The 27,039-nt window shown below is 36.6% G+C and overlaps 1 protein-coding gene across 3 annotated transcripts in view; it reads left to right on the top strand.

The window, feature by feature from the left end:
• Positions 1 to 27,039, top strand: part of PEX5L (peroxisomal biogenesis factor 5 like) — a 245,100-nt gene that overhangs the window by 118,830 nt on the left and 99,231 nt on the right. For all 3 annotated transcript variants that reach the window (XM_079921708.1, XM_079921707.1, XM_079921706.1), the window contains exon 3: positions 21,401 to 21,505. In XM_079921708.1, coding sequence (XP_079777834.1) covers positions 21,401 to 21,505 — 105 coding nt within the window. The remainder of the gene's footprint in view (positions 1 to 21,400; positions 21,506 to 27,039) is intronic.

The raw sequence follows: 27,039 nt of genomic DNA, 5'->3' as shown, positions 1-27,039 counted from the left end.
TGGTTTTCCCAATGCTCTGTGGAGGAATATGAATCCAATCTCATTGGGTAAATATTTATGCCAATTTTCCCTTTATTGGAATAATCAAGAATTCACCTGAAGTCTTTTAACAGACTAATTCACAGAGAATTTAAAGTAAATAACCAATATATTAAAGTTCCTAATTAAATTTTCCTATGAAATGAATATGGAATTCTTTTTTTTTTTTTTGCGGTACACGGGCCTCTCACTGTTGTGGCCTCTCCCGTTGTGGAGCACAGGCTCCGGACGCGCAGCCCCAGCGGCCATGGCTCACGGGCCCAGCCGCTCCGCGGCATGTGGGATCTTCCCAGACCAGGTCACGAACCTGTGTCCCCTGCATCGGCAGGAGGACTCTCAACCACTGCGCCACCAGGGAAGCCCTGGAATTCTTTTTCATAAAGGGCAAGGTTGATCTTCCTACACGAATGAAGATTTTTAAATTAGTTGAATGGCATTCTGATCACCAGCTTAAAATAGTTTTAGTGAATATTTTGTCCTTCAAACAGAGATATGATATGAGAAGTCAAAGCAAGAAAGCTCTCAAATTCTAAAGGCAGCACTGGACAAGCAAGAGGAGATATTATCCTGGCACATCTAAATAAAAGAAAAGGTATTTGTCTTACAGCCCGCTGTTGTCTCTTCTTACAGCACCTTGTGCTTCTCCTTGATGGAATTTATCACACTTGAAAATATTTGTATACTAGCTCTCATTGCTTCTAAATTGCAAGGATCGCATCTGTCTTGTTTACCACTGTCTCCTCAGCGTGGTACAGTGCCTGGCAATGTTTGTTGACTAGCTGACTTACTGCTCTCTAATCCATAATCTTACAGGCAACAAATCATAGTCACAGCATTTACAAACTTGCCTAGCCAGCTCCAGAGAGAACTTTTTACAGAATATACAGTAAATACGTGTATATTGCAAGGAGTAGAGGAGAAAGAATTGTGTGAACGCTCCATAAATCCGAAGCAACATGCTTTTGTTGCCCATTGCAAAACCTTTTCCTGAAGCACTTCTCTGAGATGGCTTCTTCCTGTTAAATGATTTCTGGGCTAGAATATAAAGAAAACACACGTTGATTGAGGAAAGTTACAGTTTAATGAGGCAAAAAATAAAAACATCCTATGAATCCAGTCCAGCTGTGTGGGTATTTCCTGCCAAAAGATGTAGGAGTTGGAGTAGTAGGGGATGTGCCTGAATGTGAATGGATGTTAGAGGCCCAGATGGTTGCAAGCTATATCAGGAAGAACCAGTGACTGTGCTCATTGCCATGCTCCAGATGACACAGTAGCTGTTCCTACCCTTGTGTACCAAGGGTGAGAATGCTGACTGAGTCATCCCTCTCAGAGTCTTGGATCACATATGTCTCTCTTCACTCCCATGGTGCTTGTGATGATACTTCATGGGATTCGAAGTACTGGAAGAATAGTCATAAAGATTGAGGGCATAGACAGGAAAAACTTTAGACGGACTCTAAGCAAATAATTGAGCAGAACACATTTGTAATTTAGTTCAAATATGAGTTGCCAGCATCAGAGAGTTGAGTACCACCAGTGCAGACTGAGATCATAAGTAAAAGTCTTCATTCTGCTAGTTCCTTAAGCTCATATCCGATTGACATGATGGCATTTGTTGGATTGTGCTCTAGTGTGATGCTACTGGCCAATGTGGACAGACACAGTGAGAAACAACCTAATAGAGTGCGTTCATTATCATGCCTCCTTTAAAGATATTTTTAAGACATTACTTGTTATATTATCTAGTACCCTCTCCTAGGGTAGAATTCCCTAGGAGGGAAGAGATTTCTTTTTAGAAGAGCTGTACGTGTCCAGAGCAACTGGTTTGTTTCCTGTCTTAAAGAAACTAGAGATTATGCACCTGGTTAGGATTCAGTGTTCCTAGTTAGTAATAAGTGTCTTAGGAAAGTGAAGCTCATGGCATTCATTTTTGTACCAGACTTACTTTTGACTCTATATTATACAACACTGAGTCTATATACATATATTGTGTGTTTTCTTTCTCAATTTTATTAATTTTGAGAGCTAACTTATATCTGTTTATATAGCAAGGTGCAAATAAGTTTATTCCAAAATACTTTCTGAACATCTACTAAGTGTGAAGAACTCTCTGAGGTGATGGAGATTTCATGGTGAACAAAACTGATGTGGTTTTGCTCACCATGAAACTGAACAAAAATGTACTCATGGAACTTAAGTTTGTGAAGACATGAAAAGTTTATTAAGGCATTCTAGAAAATAGATACATAGCCTCCCAATGATCTTGGGCAAATTACTTAACCCTTTCAAGTCTGTCTCCTTTTTATTAAACTTGGGCAGAATAATACCTTCATTTTGCAAGATTTTTGTGAGGATTAAATCAGATCAAACATGTAATGTATACCTGTCCCATAACAGGTTCTCCATTAATGCCTTTCTCTTTTCCCACGTGAAACCATGATATGTTTTGTCTAAACGCTTGTGACCTAAGCTTTGCTTTAGAAAAATGGATGTTTCAGGTTCTCTGTTAAAGATAAGGGAATGGATGTTTAAACACAAATTTCATTTTATTAAGAACCAAATCTAAGTCAAAAGGAAGTTGAAAAGGGAAAGGGGAAGCGTAAGTGAGTTTCCCTCTAAAAAGAAAAGGATTAAGAAAGAAGAGCCATCTGAAGGAGAGAGAACTGGTTCTGATTAGGAGTAGAGAGATGACAGACAGCCATTATAGAGGTTCTTCCTAGATCAGAAGCTTGGCGCTCCCTCTTTCCTATTTAGTATATTTTGGCTCCAGAGAATATATCTGGGAGCAGGGAACCTACAAGGGTAGTTCCTTATTCTTTTTTCTGATGGACATCTTGTCAGGTCTCTCTCTAGAGCTAAGAAAGACAAAAAATTCTAACATTTAAAAATTTTAAGGAAGTTACACTTAACTATTTTAAGGAAGTTACTTTCTGTTTCTTTTTTTTTTTCTTTTTTCATTTCAAAGGTAGTTGAGTGAAAGCCCTTGCTAAACTTATCTTCCCATTCATCACAGAAATATGATGCACATATGTCCCGACCATAAACTACTCACCCAGTAGCAGCCCATCTTATTTGCAGACAAACTACTCAAAAGGAAATAAACATTCTCCTAAATGCTGACCATGTAATTTATACATGTAAGCAGCATAGAACCTGAGTTCCATCAAGTGTTGACTCAAGGGTGCCTGTGAAGGATCCCCGTAATCACTTACCAAAATAGACCTCTCCCTTAACAAGGAGTAGTTCCGGCTGGGAAAGGTTTTCACGAGCTAAAAACTATATCCGTTTAGCTCATGCTTATCACATGCCTAGAGGGAGGCGGCTTGCTGTAGTAGTGGAAGTCCTTCAGCTTCAGAGTTAAACAAACCCAGATTAAATCCCACCTTGCCACTTTAACCTTCAGCAATATTAAAGGAAGCATTAGGACCTACTTTTCTGGGCTGTTTTAAGAATTCTATTTGACCTTCAACATAAAGAGTTTGACAGAGTGTCTTGTTACTTCCCTGACCTTGCCTTTCCCTCTGTGCTGGTAACTGTGGTGTACACAAAAGACAATCCAGGATAGATGGATGTGAAGTCACAAGAACATAGAATGAGATGGTACTTGATCAAGTCCTGGTATCTGTGGAATGTGCTTCCAAACCCCCGGCTGGGCTTGAGCTGGCCTGAAATACATGGTATGTTAAGAGAATTCAGTAGAACTTGAAGACTGAAAGAATTCTCAAATGTTTTCACTTCATAGGACCCCTTTTCTTCTCTACCATCTGTGGATGTCTCATGAAGTACACACAGATATATGCCAATTGTAGCATAGTGCTTGTATCACTTAAAAATGGTGATATCTTTTGCCCAAGAGAAGAGAGAGATGAGACAAACGAGCAAGGAAGAAAAAAAAAAAAGGAAACTAATGTCTATCAAATGCCCACACTGTTCACTCCCTTTGCTGAGTTCTTTCACACAGCACTGTGAAGTGGGTATCATTATTCCCATTTTAACAGATGAGAACAGAGAAGCTCAGAAAGGCAACTTTACCCAAAGTGACACCCTCATAAGTGGGAGTGCTGGGATTTAAACCTAGGCTTTCTGCCTCTTGGTCCAGAGGGAGGTAGAAAGGAACTCTTACTAATGAATCCGTTCAATGACACTGATAAGCTGCTGTGCCATGGTGTCTTCAGGGCTTTTCCTGTCAAGGCATCTAGCGCAGTGTGGAAGAAAGGGCACGGGCTTGGGGGTCAGATGTGCCTGTGCCCAAATCCTGGCACTCACACTTCCACCAGCTGTGTGGCCTGTTTAACAACAGGAAATTGTCCACATATGGCTACTTCTGCCCAAGGAGGAAATAAACTGCAAAGGAAATTCTGAAGTACCACTAAGTGGAACCTGGTGGTAGTAGAGGGGCACGGCTAAGAGTGTGGCCCCAGTATTAGACAGACTTGACTTCTAATCACAGCTCTAATGAGAGACAATAAAACATAGTAGTTAAAAATACAGACCCTGAGGTCAGACTCTGGGCTGCTGTCCCAGCTCTGACACTGACTAGCTCTTTCTGCTTACCTCTATTGGTCTCAGTTTCTTCATCTGTACAATGGGTATGATAAAAGTATACACCTCAAAGAGTTGTTGTGACCTAGGTACTGTAGAAACATATGTAAAGTATTCAGCACAGCGCCTGGTACATTTTAGATGCTTAAAAAGTGATTACTATTATTACTACTACTACTATTACTAGGTACCTGTCTTTGGGCAAGTTATTCTTTCTGAGCTTCAAGTACCTCTTCTCTAAAATGAGTGTATAATCATATCCACTTCAAAGAAGTGTTTGTGAGAATTCAGCTGGAAACTATAACACGCTTAATACCATTTGATAGTTATTTTAATTAGCTAGATGCTCTGATGTTCATCTCTTCTTTGGACCATAACACTCTTCAAATAAGTTTATAGTTCTGAAGAGTTTCCCAAGAAGTAGAAATTGCTGTGTTCTAAACATCAAGTAAAGAACTGTTTTATTTTTGGAGGCACCAAAGTGAAGAGCACATCTAATGCACACAGCCGTCTTCTCCAGAGGTGACTCTATTAACACTCTCCCTGTGTCTCCTTCATTCTCATATTGTTCAGGAAATTGTTTCACTCAGAAAGTCAGAAAATGTTTTCTAGCCTCAAGGCAGAACACATAGTCACTATATTTCCACATAAAAACATCATTGCAATTTTCAACTTTTTCCAATAATCTTCAAAAATTGGGGGACTTTTCTGCATATCTCTCAGCACTAAGTTAATTTGTGTTGGTTTCAATATCACTGAACAGGAACGTACTAGTCCTTCCTTAAGGCAACTTTGATTCAAGTTATAGTTTCTTCTCTTGAATTTTATATAACCTCTGTGCCAGTTGGGTCTCCCTGAATCTTAGGATCAAAATTAGATTGACTCAAAGCACTCCTGCACTATGAAATTCAGTGCCTCTGCATCCCAGCAACACTTCACAAGATTTCTGCAAATTGGGGGGATACTAAGTGTTCTGGCTCTGAGCTCCTGCTCCTGCTTTATCAGAGGGATTTTTAAAAATTCATTCAACCTATTCTGTGTCAGGCACTGTTCTGGGCTCTTCATATGTGGTACAGAGCGAAACATACAAGTCACTTCTCTGTTTTCTCTCCTTCTTCCACACCTTGTCAGTATGAGTGTGGAACATGTGGAATATCTATTCCTCAATTACAAGCATCTTACAGAAGGTATCTGGGTCTCCAGCAGATATCACTGGAAGTTTGGGGTTGTAACTTGAAGGGGAAGGAGGTAGAAGAGAGGACTAAATTGCCACCAAGTTTTTTTTTAGTTATGCAGAGTTTTTTTAGACAATCTTCTTTCTCTCCTTTCTCCCTATTTCAAATTCCTACTGTTTTAATCCAAAGTAAATGTGATTTCCACCACCTCCACAAAGGGATTTGCAGAAAATATGAAAAGAGCCCATGGATGAGCCATAAACTCATAAGAGCCTTTGCCTTGGCTACTACAGTGAGATCAAAGGGTTTTTAATTATCACGGGTAAGGATGCCATTAAATTCTTAGCCACAAGGCGAAATTGCCAGTTTCTGCTTAGTGGTAGAGGGGTATGTGAAGGAGGTAGTGTCATACTGCTGTAACCCAGGTTTAGGAGAAACCTCAAGAAGTCTTAGGCAGATAGGACTATATATCATCTATCCATCTACCCATGCCTTCATTCATTCATTCACTCAACGAGCCTTCATTTAGCACCCCTCTACCCACAAGACACTGCGCTTGTGGCAACACAAAGCAGAATATGAGACTCAGTGTCCAGTCTCAGGGAGATCAAAGTCTAGACTTCAAGGAAAGAAAAAATCGTCATTGAACGGGATCTGGAAGAATACATGGAATTCAACAGGTAGAGATGAAGAGATGGGAATTCCAAGTGAAGAAAACAGTCTCTGTAGAGATGCAGAAACTTGCATCCATACAGCCTTCACTGGCGTGGGGAGTGGCCCAGAAGAGCTGGTAAGAAGGGAGCTGCAGGAGAGGAAGTGATGGAAGAGGATCCTGCAGACCTAAGGAGGGACACAGTCACAAAGAGCCCCTTCTCTCAAAAACATTCATGATGCCAGGCAACTCTTACAATTTGGACTGTCCTCTGTTGAAATTTGATGCCCTGTAGGAAGATTGACATTCTGAACCATGTTTGCACTTGAGACATCAACTTTCTGAAACCCAGGCTAATCAAATGAAAGATCCAGTCTGTGTTTTTTTGTCAGCTCTTGCTCTTGCCTCTGCAGTCACAAATATCATATAGAGAGAAACCACATTCATAAAAGATCCCAGCATATGAAGTACCTAATTTCATTGTTCATTTTGGAGAAGGGGAAAAAGATAAAAATATTGACATGGTATGATATGATTTTTAAATAAAACTATAAACCTTCACAGAATTTCAACTAAAACAAATAAATGAGTAAAATTTTACAATACTAGTTAAAAGAGACCTAAATAGACAATAAGTTCCATAATAGAGAAATCCAAGTTAAATTCTTTCAAAAAGTATCAGTCACTTTCTTTGTTTACTGTGACATAGTTTGTATTATTGTTGTCATAACTGAAACCACTATGATATTAAAATATCCAAAGTCAAGAAACATATTTCTAAAAAAAAAAAAAAACATATTTCTATTTCCAATTAAATCTTCTCTAAGAAAATAAGCGTGTTTTTTTTTTTAAATGTGGGTAAAAATGCAAACAACTTCATTCTCACTTTTCAGAGAAAATGTCAGCTTAACTCTAAGCCTACTGAAAAAATTTTTTTAAGTTGTTGGAAAGGTCAAGCAGAAAAACATATTTCTGGAATTTCTAAATTTTGATGACTTTAATACACAAGTTCTACAACAAAGTATGTTATACTTTTACTGAAATTTAAAATCTCTTAAAAGACATTTGCAGTAAGGTTTTTACTGAAATTTAAAATCTCTTAAAAGACATTTGCAACAAATGTTTATTATAGGTGGAAATAAGACTAGAAAATGAATCTAACATTTTTATTCAGTTGCATAAATTAGCCATGATATAGATATAGATATGGATATAGATATAGTAATAGATAACATATATAATATATATATTTAGGTATGACAGAACATACATGACATACATGTATGTGTCACAACTAAAAGCAACTGTGATCTGTGATGGACTAAGGGAAAAAAACAGGAAGTAAGCCTTTAAAATAACTGATCTTTTATTACTTTGGTGTTGACATTTGAGGAAAAGCGTGTTTAAGTATAAGAAATTAAAAAGAAGTCTTTGTGTTTTTGAGTCTAGTGAAATATTACAAGGTTTCAATTAACCAGAACACTCAGAGCTATTTGAGTGTTGTTATTAATTGAAATTTTTCATTGCATCAAGATTGACCAAAAGGGGAAAAAAAACTTTTTTAGTGGCACATCTTTCTAAAATGTATTAATGCTTCTTTCTGTATTACTAAGTACAATAACACTATACCTAATTCTTTCTTTGAAGAATGGAGACATTACTGTCCTCAGGGCTATTACTCAGTGCATCTTTCCTTACAGAGTGGTACCCAAATGTAATTGTCAGAGATGGGCTGAATATATACTGACTGTGGGGCATAACTTGGAATCTTTAGTATCCTTCAGATGAGGTTGTTTGTTTGTAAATTATTTTTTTCTTCTAAACATGACATTTTCTGGAAATATTAATTGAGGATACTGTTTAATTAGGTTTTTGTTTTACTATAACTGAACAGATTATAAGTGGCTAAAAGGAAATAGTGTGATATTGTTAATCTGTGGAGGAGGGAAGAGTAATGGTAAATTTTCAGACAAATTTTGATAGATTTAAACCATTTTGAGCTTTCTTCAATTTAGTGTTTAGAGGAATAGCTTAAGTGGAGAATCTAAGACCTTTTATACTTTCTGGGAACCTTTTAAAAGCTTAATAAACTCTGGCATATGTTGATGTGGGAAAAACTAGGATCTTAAAGAAATTAATTTTTTTCTATACACATAACATCTATCTAGAATTAGAATCAATTTCAATCTGTCTAATGAAATATCACTATCATGTAGTTGCTTTTATCTTTGAAACTAATAGATCATAATGTATTATTTAGTAGGTTGAAATAAGTTCAGGCCAGATCTCTCTTAAATGGTAATTTAATCTATTTTGATATATATCTCACATTCAGGAGGAAGAAAATGTAAGGGATAGCAGAGAATCCTTCTTTAGGAGATTGAGAAAAACTTCGTAGGCAATTTAAAATTAATATTATCAAATCACTCTTTTGCCTGTAGTGACTTGGGATATAGATTAAAGACATATTTCCAGTATAGGCGATATAGGCAATCTGCCTAAAGTAGGGTGTAGAAATGACTCAACACCTCCATGAACTCAATGGTCCACCAAATGGTCTGAAGGTTCTAGTCCTTCAGAATTTAGAAACAAGATATGAATATGGTGTCAATTTGTAATTCATCAGACAAACCAGTGAACTCATTAGTAGAAATATGTACTTTTAGAACTGCTAGAAATGTTTTAACACTCTTAAGGTCTTCTATTGTTGAATCCTTTCTTAGACTTTGAAAGTTGAAGGTCATCTTTTTTATTGTGATTATATAACTTTGGTTGAATAGATTTCCTAATATGGCCCTACCATATTAGGGCCCTACCATTGTCAACCCTAGAGCACGTAACACAGTCTGTGAATTCATCAGCAATCTAATGGTACCTTGGAGTTTTGCAACTGCTACCTGAATGAGCCAGATCCAGATTTGCCTTGTTTTTCTATTGTTAGGGGAAGTCCATTAGCTTTTACATTTCATTATAGTGTTGCCTTATCAAATTACTCTTTCAAAATAATAAATAGTTCTTTCAGATACTGTAGAAACCCAAATACATATGGAAAATAATTTACTCAGCTAATGGGATTTTGCTGATTTTTAAAATTATTCGTGTATATTGAGTTCTCACTTCTACATGTTGTCGCTAAAATCTCAATTCAAGTTTGGGGACCAACACACAGCTCCTGTTGGCACTGGCTGACCACGCCACGCACAATCTTCATCTGAATTTCTTTTAGGTAACACTCCCTGACAAGTAGGTCATAGTCCCTGATGGGATATCACCATAGTGGCCAATTTTGGCCACCTGGGTTCAAAATTTATAATTTTCAATATCCACAAAGTCCTTTTGATCAGATTAGAAATCGCAAAAGGAATGAACTGAGAAGGCTTAAAATAGACCTGTAACTGAATCGTCTTTCGATGTTTCTAAACAATTTATTGAGGTACGAAAGTAAGATTACTTTGTAATCATGGGTAGTTTTTTCATTATTGTATTAGTTTACTAGGGTGTCCATAACAAAGTGCCACAAGCTGGGTGGCTTAAACAACAGAAATTTATTTGCTCACAGTTCTGGAGACTAGAATTCTGAGATCAAGGTGTCAGAAGGATTGGCTTCTTCTGAAGCCTCTCCTTAGCGTATAGATGGCTGTCCTCGTGTCTTCACATAGTCTTCCTTCTATGTCCTAACTTCCTCTTCTTAGAAGAAATCATATTGAATTAGGGCCCACCCTAATACTTCATTTTAACTTAATTATCACCTTAATAAAGACCCTGTCTCCAAATACAGTCACATTCTGAGCTACTGGGTGTCAGGCCTTCAATATATGAATTTTGAGGGGGCACAATTCAGACCATAACAGTTACTAATCTCAACTCATTAGAAACTGGTTTCTCATTACCCCTAGTGGCTAGATTCAGCATCCTGGCCTTGCTTTGGAGCCTTGATTTCTCTGCCTTATAAGTCCTTTTTTTTTTTTAACATCTTTATTGGTGTATAGTTGCTTTACAATGGTGTGTTAGTTTCTGCTTTATAACAAAGTGAATCAGCTATACATATACATACATACCCATATCTCCTCCCTCTTGCGTCTCCCTCCCACCCTCCCTATCCCACCCCTCTAGGTGGTCACAAAGCACCAAGCTGATCTCCCTGTGCTATGCGGCTGCTTCCCACTAGCTATCTGTTTTACATTTGGTAGCGTATATATGTCCATGCCACTCTCTCACTTTGTCCCAGCTTACCCTTCCCCCTCCCCATGTCCTCAAGTCTTTATTCCTGTCCTGCCCCTAGGTTCTTCAGAACAATTTTTTTTTTTTAGATTCCATATATATGTGTTAACATACGGTATTTGTTTTTCTCTTTCTGACTGACTTCACTCTGTACAACAGACTCTAGGTCCATCCACCTCACTACAAATACCTCAATTTCATTTCTTTTTATGGCTGAGTAATATTCCATTGTATATATGTGCCACATCTTCTTTATCCATTCATCTGTTGATGGACACTTAGGTTGCTTCCATGTCCTGGCTATTGTAAATAGAGCTGCAATGAACACTGTGGTACATGACTCTTTTTGAATTATGGTTTTCTCAGGGTATATGCCCAGTAGTGGGATTGCTAGGTCGTATGGTTTTGATTTAGGTCATCCCAAGCCTGGTCTCCTATCTATACTGTGACTATTCTCTGCCTCTGTTGCTGTTATTGAAATCTCTTTACTGCTTTCATACCTATGGCTCCTCTTACATTCCATATGGCTTCTAAACTCAAGTTCATTACGGTGGTTTCTGTAATAATCAAAAACTAGAAACAACCCAAATATCCGTCAACGGTTTAATGGATAAATTGTGGTATGTACTGAAATGATGATGAAATACTATACAGTGGATAGAATGTAATAACTATTGCTACTTACTCCATGGATGAATCTCACAAACATAATGTTGTATCTTTTGCTACCTACTTCATAAGGACACTTAGCCCACAGAGTCCATGAGTTCAGCAGTAACCATTCAGAGTCAATTAATATTTATTGAGTACATACCATGTGCCAGGCATTGTGGAAGTGCTTTCATACATACTTAACTCTCATAAATTTATGAAGTAGAAATACAGTATTTCTATCCTATAGTAAATATAGTATTTCTAATATAGTTTTCAGAAGGTAAAATGAAGCCTTAGAGAGAATAATTTATAAAAGAGCTGGGACTTGAAACTCTGGTCTTCTGACTGCAGTCCTGATATTTGTGCCAGCAGGCCACACCATGCAATCCTTCTTCCCCTTCCATTGACCATGGAGGCTACACCGGCTCCATTAGCTGTTAATCGCATGGCCACACAGTGACTGAGGCTCATCACTCCAGTGTCTCTCCATACTTTCCCTAACTCCTCTCCCCAGAGTGAGAAAGACTGTTCATCCTTTTAAGGAACCAGAAGGCATGAGGGAGGATCCAACTCACACACTGCCAATGACCCCCCAGAGGACTATCAATATAAGAAGAGATGCCAGAGTCTGATCCAGAATTTTAGAATAGAAATGCCCAGAGCCTCAGCTTCTCTCTTAGAACTGTTTCAGGGAAGTCAGGCAGGTGGAGTACCTTAGCTGAGACCTTTTTGGCTAGTAGCTTGTGAATTTAGCCTAGTTTCTGTAATTTAGTTTTCCTAAGTTATATCAACAAAACTGGAGCGTTTGGTGACTGGAGAACAAGCTGGTAAAAAACTTGCACCTGCCAGAAAATGAGGAAGGATACAAAGAAGGCTACTGAGTAGTCAGACTCCAAGTCCACAACTCTTATTCATAAATTAGTAATAGAGTTTGCCTGAAACATTCATAAAGGGGAATTCAAGTTCACTAGTTACTAGCCCTCCTCTAGAAGGAAAATGGACACAGTGTATGTATTTTTGAATTTGCTATCTCAAATTCAAAAATTTGGTAACAATATATTTACCACATGGTCTTTACATCTACGTGGGCCTCTCACTGTTGCGGCCTCTCCCGTTGCGGAGCACAGGCTCCGGATGCGCAGGCTCAGCGGCCATGGCTCACGGGCCCAGCCGCTCCGCGGCGTGTGGGATCTTCCCGGACCGGGGCACGAACCCGTGACCCCTGCATCAGCAGGCGGACTCTCAACCACTGCGCCACCAGGGAAGCCCCACATCTATTTTTTAAAAGAGGTGGGATTCAATTTCTTTGCTCTAAGATAACAATAGTCAATATTGAAACGCCTCCAATTTGTTAGGGGGATGGAATTCTTTCTTCTGACTTGTTTTTTTACTTGGTAAGTAGATTTTACTTACTAGGGGCAAGACGTTGGGGGATGCATCTAATCACCGATAAGAAAAAGAGTTTCACCGGTAATCAAATCAATTCAAGGGAACTGTTTCATTGTCTTAACCACATATTTATCTACAGGGATTCTTATTTGTTATATTTTCTTTGCAAAACTTTCCAATCAAGAATATGTGGAAAAGACGGGAGTGATAAAGAAACCGATTTTTTGTACATGGTTCCTCCCAAGTTTCCACACCACTATCCTTCCACATTTTACTATCTTGTATACTATACCTTGGCTAATTTCAAGCACTTAGAAACCAGACCTCAATACCTCTTCTCCTAACCCCTCCCAGAAAGAGGCCATGTCTCACCTCTCCCTATGCACCAAACACCACTGATTCAGCAGAATTTCAGCAACTATTTATGCTGGTGATGAATGATTCTCATAACACCTTACTTTCTCTTAAGGGTTGGATATGTATCCATTTGTGCAAGTAAGATACAAGTAGTCTGGAGTATTTGTATTTGGGAGGATATTTTTTGAAAAGAAAAAAATTACAAAGTAATCTTTAGGACTTTGTGTTTTCAATCTTTTTCCTTTTGCTTAAAAATAACCCCCCTCCCCCAAATGCCTGTTTTGCAAATCATCTGAGGTATTTAACAAGGAATTGAAAATCACAAAAGTAAGCCTCTAATTACCATTGCATTTTTTGGGTTACATATTTCACACAATCATCAAAGGCCTCTCAAACATAAATATATTTATATAAATATAAATAACAAATTTGGGATTTATCATACCAGAAAGGAAAACGTATCATACCAGAAATTAAACATTACTTCTGAATTATTGAATATGTATTATTTATGTCATCCTCAGCGTAAGCCAGACAAGGTCAAAAGAAAACAATTTTTTTAAACCAGACCATTTTAGGTGGCAAAAGTTGCTTCCAGGTGCATAATAGAGAAACTCAATATTAAGGCAAAATAGGTCCCAAGTAATTTAAAGCCACGATAATCAGAGTAAGCCTGATAGTAAAACTTCACTAATTGAGAACTGGTTATAGATAAGTGAACAGTGAGTGACGTGACTTTGACCATTTGTCAGGAAAGCTTGCTAAGCAAACAGAGTAAATATGCCTGGGGACAAGGTGGGAGTGAGATGGGGAATGTTTAACCTTCTCCAGAGAACAAACAAATGGTAAATTGTGGATAAATGGATCTTGTTAATTAAAAAGAAGTCTTATCTGTCCTTCAGAGCCCATTTTAAGCATCTTTACTTGGTAACATTTTATTAATGTTAATGAAATTTTATTTAGATTTTGAAACAATTTCATTTCTTTAAATGTCTAAGACTTTTTATGTAATTCAAAATCACATTCTGTCAGAGTTGGCCATATTACGTGATTTCAGTACCTTCACGTGAAAAAGGTGTTTAATAGTTACTTGTATTTACTGAGTGAACTTGAGTATCTATCACTATACCAAATAACGCGAAGTAGTTCAAAAGAATCGAGCACAATCTTTGCTCGCACAAGGTAGTTTCATTGATGAGACAGTCACAGAACATTTTACAAAATAAAGGATTATAACAAGGTCCCTGGGAGGAGCTTAATCTCCAGGCACAACTCAGGAATTTTGGGTACCGGCAATCCTGTTCCTCAAGTGACCCACTGTGAAATTAGAGAAAATGACAAGGGGTGCTTTGGGACCAGCTGGTGACTCTGGTCATTGAGGGCTGTTTTTTTTTAAATAAAAGTAGAGATAGAAGTGGACTCAACTTCCTCAAAAGTGCTCCTGGATGGTCAGGAACACACCCTGAGACAGGAGAGACTGAAGTGCTTAGGCCTATTTTCTGAGGGAGAGACCACATTTTAAGAGTCACATCACTTTTACACACCAGTGTTTTCTGCTTCAGGCCTAAATGTTCCAGGTTTTCTGAGGGTGTTTTAAGAACTACAGGATGAAAGCTACTGATTGGGCACCCATTATGATTGGTAAGTACTGTTAGGGGAGACTCCCTGAATGCGAACAAAAATAGTAAGAGCAGCAGTGGTGGTAAGGGGGGCTGTTAGGGCAGGAACAGCTGCTGTGGAGGTGCTGATAAGGTGATGGAAGCAGGGGCTGCCGAAATGGACTACCCAGAGTTGAGAGAGAGAGCAGCCCCAGGAACACCACACTGACTATGGAGAAGACACAAACCCAGGGTCACCTTATGCACCAGCACAGTGGACACAGTTCAGAGGGCCCAAGATACTCTTAAGGACCCATAAAATTGTTTTAATTGTATCTTTCTTAAAATCAGAACCCCCTAAATGACTATTAAAATAATGAATGTGTAATAATAAATTCAGTCTAGATTATATTTTTCTTGATACAGCTTATCATAAAATACAGTCTTCTACATTTTTTTTTATGGAGGAAGGGGCCCATGAAGGCAAAAGTTTGAGGGCCTTTAAGAGTCATAAAGACCCCCTACACCAATCATTCAGGCCAAGGACAGTGCGTGTGCATGCGGGGGGTGTGGAATCGCAGCAACTTTCATGTGTGGAGGTTTAGAATTAAAGAGATTGTTATCCACGACTCTCCCATCACCACATACACATACACCACACACAACAAAAAGTGCCATATAGCACATAACACAAACCGAGGGCATAGGAGTTATATGGTAGAATGTAATTAGAATCAGTCCTCATTCACCTCAGAAGACTTCATTGCAAAAGTGATGGTTTGGAGAGTCATCTGGGAAAAACAATGCTGGAGGGGGGAAAAAAAAAAAAGTAAGAGAGGAAGACATGGAGAATCAACTAGATGTCTTCCTTTTAAATGCCGTGTGTCATTATTTTAACTAGAGGCATCAATTTCCTTACTGCAGCTTGACTACCCTTATTAAGGAATCAGTAATCATATTATTTCCAGCTATAAAGAGATCACTGAACCAATGATGAATTCATATGATTTTTCAATTCCTCATATGAATTGCTAGTTAAGAAAAGAGAGCATTCCATCCATGCTTCCCAACTGTTTACGTCTAGATCTGTGCTTCCTTCAGGATGTTTAGAACCAAGGATTGATTTAGATTTAGTTCTATTTGTACCACCTTTAAAATTTACAAAACATTCTGTTGGGGGCGGAGATGAGTTAAATGTTACCATGATAGAACAAGCATGGTTTGAACCCTACTCTACCTTGGAAGAAATCTACAGGAACACACAACTAGGAGAAGACATAATATGGTAGGCAAAGATCGCCACCATTCATGGAACATTGATCTGACATTTTCCCATGTTGAAAGAGAAGTTTGAAGAGAGCATGACACTTATCATGACATTTACCTTCCCCAGTAAAAGAAGGTTATCCTGGCTCTGCACATGAGAGACGAGAATAGCCATCAGAAATTAGCCTTTTTGTGGCCAGTTTCCCGCAGGTGCATGTTAAGTTCAGGGTCTGGAATTTATGAGATATATAATTTTTCAGCATATGCAATACTGAATATCATTTCATTTCAAACAGTGTTGCTAAAATGATCTAAATGGCAGGTATTTGCTTACATGTATGTATGTATGAAGAAATATATTCAATACATTCACATTTGTAAACTTGATTGTACTTTGTCTCTCCTTAGAACAGTCATCCTAAAAAAACTGTTTAATCTCCAATATTGTAAATATAAAGTTTGGGGGGAAAATGCATGAAAATGTTAGGGTTGCTATTTTAACTTTCTTGTTTCTGTTTTTTCTCAATTTTTGGCAATAGCATATATTAATTTTACAATCATAACAAAAGGAAGACTGTTATTTAAATTCATATATTAGCTAATTTAGGGTTAGCAGAGATGTCTAGTATTGTAGTCTTTTACTCTTCCCCTAATTTATCTCCGTTTCTTCTGTTTAATATCGTTGATAAAGAGCCTCTGTATTATTGTCGATAGATTAAGAATAATAAAAATAATTTTTAAGTTACAAACTGCATAGTAGCAGTAATAGAATCTGCAACTAGAAAATTGCTTACAAATGGACTGTGTTGCTCTGAAATTACTTATTTTATTTCATGTGTCCAAAGTAGATCTCAGGGGCTTCCCTGGTGGTACAGTGGTTGGGAATCCGCCTGCCAATGCAGGGGACGTGGGTTCGTGCCCCAGTCCGGGAAGATCCCACATGCCGCGGAGCGGCTAGGTCCGTGAGCCATGGCCGCTGAGCCTGCGCGTCCGGAGCCTATGCTCCACAGTGGGAGAGGGCACAACAGTAAGAGGCCCGCAAAAACAACAACAACAACAACAACCAAAAAAAAAAAACAACCAAAATAGATCTCAGGAAAATCCTAGTAAAGATGGCATTTCATGGCACTGAGTTAGCATTTAATAATAATTGCAGAGACGCTAAAGCTTATAAGCCTATTAAGATCTACAGAACAGGAAAAATTGTGTGTGTGTGAAATGTTAGGTTCATTTTCTAAGAAGATAGGAGAAACGAAAACATTTTGTTAGAAATGTGCTCATGAGTGAAGAATGGATGGCTGATTCTTATTGACCATTGCAGACTAAAGAAAATATTTCTCCAAAATATCTGCTTAGATCCATACTGTGCAATTATACTGAGAAGTGGTTGCTGCCCCAAACTTGGGTGATACCATTGGAAACCCTCCATTTAGGGCAGTTGATGAGGGCAGAGTGGAAGAGCCCTCCCACCCCTAACAAAGCTGGATGGAGAGAGAACAGTGTGGTAGAGAAGGAAGCACACAGGCACACAGGTTCCCGTCTGGGCTGAGCTTTGAGGCCTTGGTCAAATCACACCATCTCTGAGCCTCAAAGCCCAAAAATGTCTAGCAAAGACCGTAATACCTATGCCATAGGGCTCTCATTAGATCAAACAAGTAAAAACATGCAAAACACCCAGCAGAGTGCTCAGCACACAGTAACTTCTCTAAATAGGTTAGATCCTTCCCTGTGAGACAGGCCTAGAGGCCACACCTTCTCATCTGAGGATACCTCATAGCTTCACAGCCTGGTATCCAGCCTGAGAAGATCCTGTGACTTGCAATATTTTCTACTCTGTTTCTTATGTTCTATATTTTAAAAAGAAGAAGAAGAAGAAGTGGGCCAAAATTGAGTTTTCTTAATAAATGTTAGTGTCACTTGCTACACTCTGTGTTTCATTCATTTATGCCTGGTGTTATAATAGAAATTAATTAAAAAGATTATTCGCAAGAATTATTATTTGTTAGAAAAGGTACTATTTTATATATTTCATTTGTGAAGAAACAAAATGATAAAAGAATTTTTTTTTAAATCAAAGAATTGGGCTTCCCTGGTGGCACAGTGGTTGAGAGTCCGCCTGCTGATGCAGGGGACACGGGATCGTGTCCTGGTCCGGGAAGATCCCACATGCTGCGGAGCGGCTAGGCCCGTGAGCCATGGCCCCTGAGCCTGCGCGTCTGGAGCCTGTGCTCCACAATGGGAGAGACCACAACAGTGAGAGGCCCACGTACCGCAAAAAAAAAAAAAAATCAAAGAATTTTCTACAGCAAATCACAAAAAAAGAGAGATGTTTCCCTTTATGCTGATACTGTTTTCTAAACAGTCAAAAACGTCTCAAGAGATTCAATAAGGAAGTGGGAAAAGGTGATTTTGAAGTATTATTTGAAAAGAAATAGGCTGAAATAATTGCTAGAGGGTGTCATAATGCGATAATCAACTGGTAAAGTTTCACTATTCTCTTGTGGCTAGAATGACATATTTAGAAGCATACCGGTTTAATGTAATCTAAATCCATTTATATGCTTGAGTGTGTAGTCAGTGTATATTTCCTTTTTGCTGTCTTCGTGATGTTTCAAATAATAGATTAATATTGACCTTATGGTGTAGTTCTATTTAGAAAATTGAGCTTGAACTATGGATAATTATGTGTATATATTTCTTACAATGTTTTAAGACACTGAATTAAAAAAAAAAAAAAAACCTGCACAGTTGAATTACTGTCAGCCCTGAAGAGCTGCTGATAAGCCAAGTTGTATAGTTTCATGAATTGCCAGCTCAGTTATCAGACAGGTTCTGAATTCTAGAAGCATTATCCCACAAGATAAATGGACAAGTCAAAAATGACACAGCTTGATTTTAAGGTACCAGGTGGAGGTGGCAATACAATCTGGGGGAAATCTTGGTTTGATATATGAGTGCATTCACGTGATTTGGCAGTGGTTTTAGACACCATGGAGATGTCACGTGGCCGACCTTCCTGCTCTGTTCTCGGACTATACCACACTTGTGAAACAGTGAGGCTCATGGGGTAATAACTCAAAAGCCAAAAGGCTGTAAAGCAAAAAAGTTGCTAGCAGGCACTAACCTGGGTGTCATGACTCTTTTCAGGTAGTAGGTGTAACCTTGAAGAAAAAGTGGCACTGTCTTCAAAAAAGTGACCTGACCCTGGCTTTGGTGGGTTTTTCTGCAAGAAATAAAAAGCACCGCATGTGTTTATTATACATCCTTTCTAGCTGACCACTGCTTTGTTCTAGAGTTCAGCATGAAAGGACTAATTTTTGTTTTCTTTTGTTTTTGTTTTAGTGAAATGGCATGTCCGTTGCTAATTCTAGCTATTATAGTTGCACATGTGAAAAATACCTATACGTAGTTTATAGATTGGTAGCATTTCAAATAAATGGTATACTGAAATATTGACCTGAAATTTTTTGAGATGCTTATCAATTGATTTTTTTTCTTAGCCCAAGAAAAGAGTCTGAATCATTATTTTTTAAATTTTACCTTGTAACATTAGATATGTTTTAAAAAATATATTAGGAATTTAAATATAAGCATGCCATTTTGTTTATTGCTATATTATTAAACCTCTTGGAGCATGGAAAGAATTCTTCACAAATGATTTTGCTCTTTTGAAAAAAATAAGCTGCAAAAATATTTGTTAAACTATATATAGTCTGTCAATGAGGGTAGCTTATAAAGGTATACTGAGCTTACACTATGTAATGTTTTATCCAAATAATTTTTATATTTTGAAAAAATGTCAAATAGTTTAAAAGTGCCATAAATCTTTTCCCAGAATTCAGAACTGTATGTATCTCTATTTTAGGAAGATGACCTTGCTTCATTAAAGGAAAAACCTGGATCATTATGCACCCTAATTTGTATGCAGTGAATCACTGTTGCCCTTTATTCTTCCAGAATTCAGTTAATCTAAGGATTGTGCCCATATAAACTTTTCAGAACACATAAGAAAATTACCACTGTTATATCTGATGAATAAAATCTCTAATAGTTGATTTTCTATCATAGAAATATCACATTATCATTCAATAATGCTAGTTTTTAAGTTACAAACCAAAGAAACAAACTTTCAGCATTGTAAAGAGATTCACACATTTTTAAATGTAGTAACTATACAGAAAGTTTTTCTTTGTTCCCATAAATAAAAGCTGCCACTCATTACATTTTAGAAAGGCAATGCCTGAACAAATGGACAATGTTCTGCTTCTTAGAGTCAACCTACTTTTTAAATACTTAAAGCCCTGTGCAAACCAAAGATAATAATGTAATTCTATCCTCTTTAGTTGCATAGAGACTATCAAGATTTATTAACCTCTGGAGTTAATTGTGACCATAGCTCTTAATTCCCTTTCAGACAACGGACCCTCATATGCCCATTTTTGTTTCTTTGCCTATATCTCTGTGTGCTACATTTGTATTTTAAGTAGATTTACAACACAGATATTCACGTGTGCACTTAGTATAAGGTTGTTTTCTCCAGAGAGGCTCTGCCCAGAGACCAAAGAAAATGGAAGGTTTTGTTTTTGAAGTGTTTAAAGATTATTTAATTTTTACATAGTATGAGATGTTGCTAATTGGGTTGGGAAGGTGATATTTTGTTTTTTGTTTTTTTCCCTTATGCCCTATCTACTCTCAAAAATTTAATAATCTGGTAAACTAAAACCCCAGAAAACCAACTTACCCCTTTACAGTCCATAGTTATGCTTGTATAAGGCCAAAAAATTGTAGATATCAGTATATCATTGCCTCTATTATTAATCATCCTTTATTTACACCTGGATTTATGAGATTCTCCAATTAAAAGACATTTCTAAAATTCTATTAAATTTATTTGATCTCAAGAACATTGAGAGTTGCAAATTTTTTTCATACTACCTCCCCCAAATAAACAAGCTGGGTGAATTCCTGTGATGTTAGGCTGCCGAAGAATTTTTAGAGGTTTTATGACATGTTTACTTTTTATGACCAATCCACTCAAAAATGACAGACTCCAGAGATCACCGAGCAGAAGTCCTCTGTGGGAGTGAGACCCTGATCCTAATCCCTAATCCAGACTCCTCACTGCCATTCAAAACACTTAGGGATTATATAGGAATAAGTTTTAAATGAACATAACAGGCAATCTATAATGTTTTTAAATCAATACTATAAAAATTGTCATGTCATGTAAATTGCCTTAAAATATATTATACATATAAAATACTATGTTAAAATTAAATGTAATATGTCAGCTGTAAAGGTGAAAAAGTAGCTAACTAAAAAGTTCACAAATAATCTTTTTTCAGATTTTGTGTGTTTTCTCCTCAGCCAAAAGCCTCAAGATTCACTTGCAGCAGACTACCTCTTCATTTATGTTGGATTGCTCTTTAAACATTAGAATATCTTGTGATAAACAATAAGTTAAAGATTTCTCCTGACACAAGTCATTGTTGATTTCACTGTTATAGGGAAAAGGCTCTAGGGCGGCAGATAAGGCTGTTGCCATGGTGATGAAGGAGATACCGAGGGAGGAGTCTGCTGAAGAAAAGCCCCTCCTTACTATGACATCACAGGTGGGCAGACCCTTAGGGTTCCTGTAGGAAGCTGACATATGTTAATATATCAGATATTGTGATTCTTAACTAGAAAAAAAAAAAACATTAACTCGATCCAATTTTTTTAAAAACACAGTTTCAATGAAACAATTATACAATATAAAATGAAAACCAAAATTGCTAAAAAAAAAAAGGAAAATTCCATCATTTAGTTACTTATTCGTGGATATTAATTTTCATTACTAAACTTTAGTTAAAAAAAGAAAAAGAAAATATATGTGCAAGTAAAACATGTCGCTTCTTTATAAAGGAGTCTTGTTAACAACTTTGGGAAAGAAATAACAATTAAGCTAACGGTACATTTGAACAACAACCAAAAAAAAAAATCAAATTCCTATGAATAAATACAACTTATATTGCATACATATGTCAGTTTACCAGTAGAATATCTAAAATTTCTTAAATGTTAAATATATTTATGTTGTGACTATGCATACTACGTATGTCTATACATATTTATGTGGATAACTAATTTACAGGAATGAGCCAGAAGTCCCTGAGTCTCCATGCAGAAAATGGCATTGGTGGCCCCTCTTCCACTTAGTGACCTTGACAACAAAAATATCGTCTCTATTAAAAGCACAGGAGGGGCATTTTCAGTATTTATCATAATAAGTGTAGAAAAAGATTTGCATTTGTATGCAAAGACACACTGAGAATGAATCCTGTATGTCCTCAGGGACTTTTGAAACACCCTGTAAAATCCACATACATATGTATGTATAATATACTCATCACCACTCTGTGGAACTATCAGTTTTAAATTCTTAAATGCAAAATTACTTACTTGCATTTATCTTATAATTTAGATTAGATTGTTATCTTAAACATTTCTTTTTTTTCTCCATAATGCAATAGTAAATACAGTGATTCAGTTCCAATTATATGAACATGTCTAGATTTAGAAAAATGTCCATTTAAATTCCTCATGAAAGGCATTTATATCAAAAGCTAAATTATGGCAACTTATTTTTAGAATATCATCAGATCACATCCCCAGCTGCTGCCAACATGTGTGGTTTCATTTCATTCTAAACACTATGTTGTAAGTAATGAAAATTATAATAACATATAACATCAAAATTGAATAATAAAAAAGTTATAAAGATTCCCAGGACTTTGGGATAATCTTATGTTGTGAGGTTTTTGTTTTAATCCAAAAGAGGAGATGTTTCTTCCCAATGACACATAGTAACAGTTGGAAAGAAATTTGCTTAATATTTACCAAGGGCTCCATTCTTTACTTAGTTTACATAGTAAAACATACACAGGTTTACATTGATCTCCTGCCTTTGTAGAATCCATATCCAAAATATACAGTCCACAGTTCCTCAGGAGAATGTTATGGGAGGTGAGAACCACTTGGAGTTCTCGGCTAATGGTAGAGCCATATTCATCAGTAGGTAAGACCTATCCAAATTTGCAATTGGCGTAGTTGTGCTGCAGCATATCATTTCAGGACATCACGATTTAGGACAGGCTCTAGTGCCCAAAATTCTTTTTCTTCAAAACCATGCATTGCTATGTGCTTTCCAGTAATTCTTTTCAAATGTCCAAAATTACCACTATAACCTAAACTTTAATTTAAATTTAATGCAAAATAAGAATTTTGATTTTTTTAATTAGAAAAGAAACTGTAATTATTACCATTTTCTCATATTCAGAACATTTGTGTGTACCAAGTTCCTTCTTTAATCCCTGTCTAATGTTGCATTAACTGTTTTTGAGGTAATAGTTACAATTTTACTGCATGAAGATGATACAATGCTTTCTTTGATGCATCATATTCTTGTTGCATAGTGACTAGTTTATGAATCAGCAAATGGAGAGTTCTGATTCATAAAATGCAATGCACCTATTGTATTGATAATCTTATGGAATTAATCCTGTGACAGCTGTGATACAATTATTTCTCAGTCAAATGTGGTTTTATTAGTTGATATACTTTTTCCACTACACACAAGTGGCTTCTTCCCTGCTATGCACCAGTGGCATGCACAAGCCAAAAAGCAGCAGAATGATCTGAAAAAGTGAGTACTTCTCATGGCAACCACAGCATCCAATCTGTGTACCATACCACATTCTTACTCGTTATCTTGTGTGAATGTATTAGTGTCTTGAAACATGTCTGTCCCATGTCTCCTGTAAAGCCCCTGTGACATAGTGCTACATACTGCAGGACACATTGACTCATCTTCATCACTGGTGTGTCGATGCCAGCTGCTCATTCACAGATTCCAGAAATGTCTGAAGCTAATTGCCGCTTTCTCAATAATGTCTTCAGGACAATCATAATTGATAAAATACAGAATAAGTCCTTGAAACACTGAGTCCCTAATTTGTTTAGTAACTGTTCATTCCACAGATTGGTAAGTGTAGAATAGTTTATATTGAAGCATTTTTGTATTATGTGATTATTAGGATCATTTTTAGAGAGATTTAGCCAAGCATACTCCAGTCAAGTCATTTATAGTACCTTGAACAAATTGAACAAAACAGAAGAGTTGGCCAGGTGACCTGAACTCAGAAATTGTCGGACCCCTGAGAATTGCTCTTTTTGTTTCATTTAATTATTAATTCTTTGCTAAACAATGTGTCAAGCTCTTCATAGCAGTTCAAGTTCATGCTGTCCTAGACTAACACTTTAAGTCAAACTTTAAGTCAAACAGTATGGAAACAAATGTGCATTGATGAGAGTTTTGAAGGGAAAAAATATGTGAACCATCAAGTCTTGGAGGAAATAAGAGTTTTTCTAGACCTGTGCTGTTCACTACAGTAGCCGCTAGCCACACGTGGCTATTGAGTGCTTTGTGGATACCCCGTATTGAGATATGCTGTAAGTATAAAATACACACCAAGTTTTGAAGATTTAGTCCAAAGAAAACTAATGTAAACTATCACATTAATAATTTTTATATTGATTACATGTTGAAATGATAATATTTTGGATATATTGGGCTAAATAAAATGTGTTATCAAAATTATTTTCACCTGTTTCTTTTCACTATCTTTAAAGTGGCTACTAGAAAATTTAAAATTACCAGGCTCTCGGTATATTTCCATTGAGCAGTACTACTCTAGACTGTAATGGTATAAATAAATCCAGTTTGAGGCTAGAAGGGAAAACTATGTGCCAGAAGATTGAGCATATCATAGAAAAATTTTTATTCTTCTTTATGAGAATGAAATGGCTCTATGGAATATTTTTCTCTCATAAGGAACCTTCAGAAATTTTCATTTTAACCACCTCCCCTGGTACTTTTGTAAGTAAGGAATAGCCCATTCATTTTTTGCTATAGAGCACAGTGTCTTAAAACTATGTGTTCCAGACCTCTTCTTGTCAAGGGAATTTTTTTTTAACTCAGGCTTTGTTTTTCTATCTGTCCCCACCCCTTATAGTTTGATACTGATTTAATATTGTGTCTGATAAAGATAAAAAAGTAATGTCCTTGATTGGAAAAACATTCACAAGGCTGCTAAATACAGTCTTGTTTGGGTTTTCTGTTACTAACTTGAAACAATTGCTTTAATTATATTCTCCTTCCTGCCTTGATGTTAGTACTATCCAAGCTGTAAACAATAATATTTGTTCATTTCCCCATGAATAGATTCACATTTTTATGTCTAACTATCCTGTCAGGAAAATATCTGTTGTCAGTTGGTTGACATTTAGATCAAGTCAAAGAGTTGAAAATTATCACATGGTTATCCTTTACAGGAAGATCCACTGAGACCCATATAAAGAACTGGGGGATGGGGCAGTGCCATTAGTACTATTAGCTCATAAGAAATTAATTCAGTCGGGTGGCAGAATTACCATGACAAAGCCTTCAAAGGCTGAATACTAAGGGGTGCATAGTAATGTTTCAGTTGTTTCCTCTTTTCAATGGATTGAGTCAGTCAACTTAGTTTTAATATGGTGACTATTTTGATGGGCTTTGCACACGTTTCTAAACTTGGATAGGACTAATAAAGCCATAAACAGTTTAATTATAAAATTATGAATGAAAACCTACTTAACCAATGACATATATTGTACTTTTAATCAAGAGAGTGCAAATAATAAAGGAATTTTCAAAATGCATAAAGATATGTCTATTGAAAGCATATTTGTGTTTTTATTTATATAAAAACAATCTTATTTTTTCTATTATTTAGATGAGATAAAAAGACTGGTATATTTTTACAAACTTTTTAATCAACATTACAAATACGAGATATTTGTCAACTGTTTTTTAGCTTATTCGCTTCAGTGTTTTAACTTTTAAAATTATTCTTTAAGTACTAAAATGTTTCAAAATAAAAACAATATTTTACTTTAAACTAAAACAATAGATTGAGATCATCAATCTGAAGTGTAAAATTATAGAATCAGTTATTATCCTATACAGACCTTGTTTTCTCACCTAAAATGTATTTTGGTTTGGAGTTAATAGTGATATGAGCTATCACAAACTTTAGCTCTATATTTTTTAATGAAACACCTAAACAATATATTGTTTAAAGATAAATAAACTTAGACTTAAGTTACAAAAAAAGCTATCTTTAATGCACTGGAGCCTAAGTAGCAGGCAGTATTTAAAAACAAAATACTCTCCTTTCATCTTGGTTAAATATTCAGCTTAGATCATATAATAATTTAATTTTTTAACATTTAAATTAAGTAAATTCAAGTTGAACTAAGGCAAATGTATTTTTAGACAAAGTTTTAAAACAGACAATAATTCATTAAAGGTGGATGATATTGTCTGCATTCTGCTCAACACTAAACACAGTATTGATATAAAATAAGAAGCAATTTTGTCCTGTGGTGGCTACTATTAGCCACATCAACTGACCGGTCTGACTAAGTCATAAGTAAATTGAAGGCATTTGATTGAATATTTCATTTACAACCTGTGATTACAAGGAAGGTGTAAAGGATCAATAGTCTTGAATTCTGAGTGACAAGAAGCTCCTACATGCGAGTTCTCACCTGTCTTCTTACTTCTGCTGCTTCCTTTCATTTCCATGTCCATTGACTGTGTAAGGGCTTTGTCTCAGAATCTCCAAATTTGAATCTCTGATTTAAAATCTCTGAGTGAGGTAGTGGTGTTATTTCTTGTACCACTGGCTTCCCACTTGCATTGGTCCATGTCCTGCTTCCAAAGATGGAATGAGGCAGTTCCATGCCTTTATTTCAATTTTTCTCGTTAGGCATTCATTCTTGGCATTTTTGACTTCTTGGTAGAAGCCTTGCATTTGGGAATGTTCCTTTAGATACCTCTAGGTTTCCAAGCATTTCAATGATGTGACAGTGGGGGAAAATGGACTTAGATTTGTGGTTTAAAATTTGCCAGGAATTTAGTAAACATTTCTGAGGACCACTGGCCTATGAGTTGATCAAACCCCATATGAAATTGAGGATGCCCATGCAATCATTCTTTTATACAATTCACCATTCAATTGGACTGTATAAAATCAGTCAACATTTATTAAACTGCCACTATGAG

The sequence above is a fragment of the Stenella coeruleoalba genome, assembly GCF_951394435.1.
Source record: "Stenella coeruleoalba genome assembly, chromosome: 5".
Taxonomy (NCBI): Eukaryota; Metazoa; Chordata; class Mammalia; order Artiodactyla; family Delphinidae; genus Stenella; species Stenella coeruleoalba.
Note: the sequence above shows the minus strand (reverse complement) of the source record. Positions and strands in the feature narration are given on the sequence as shown.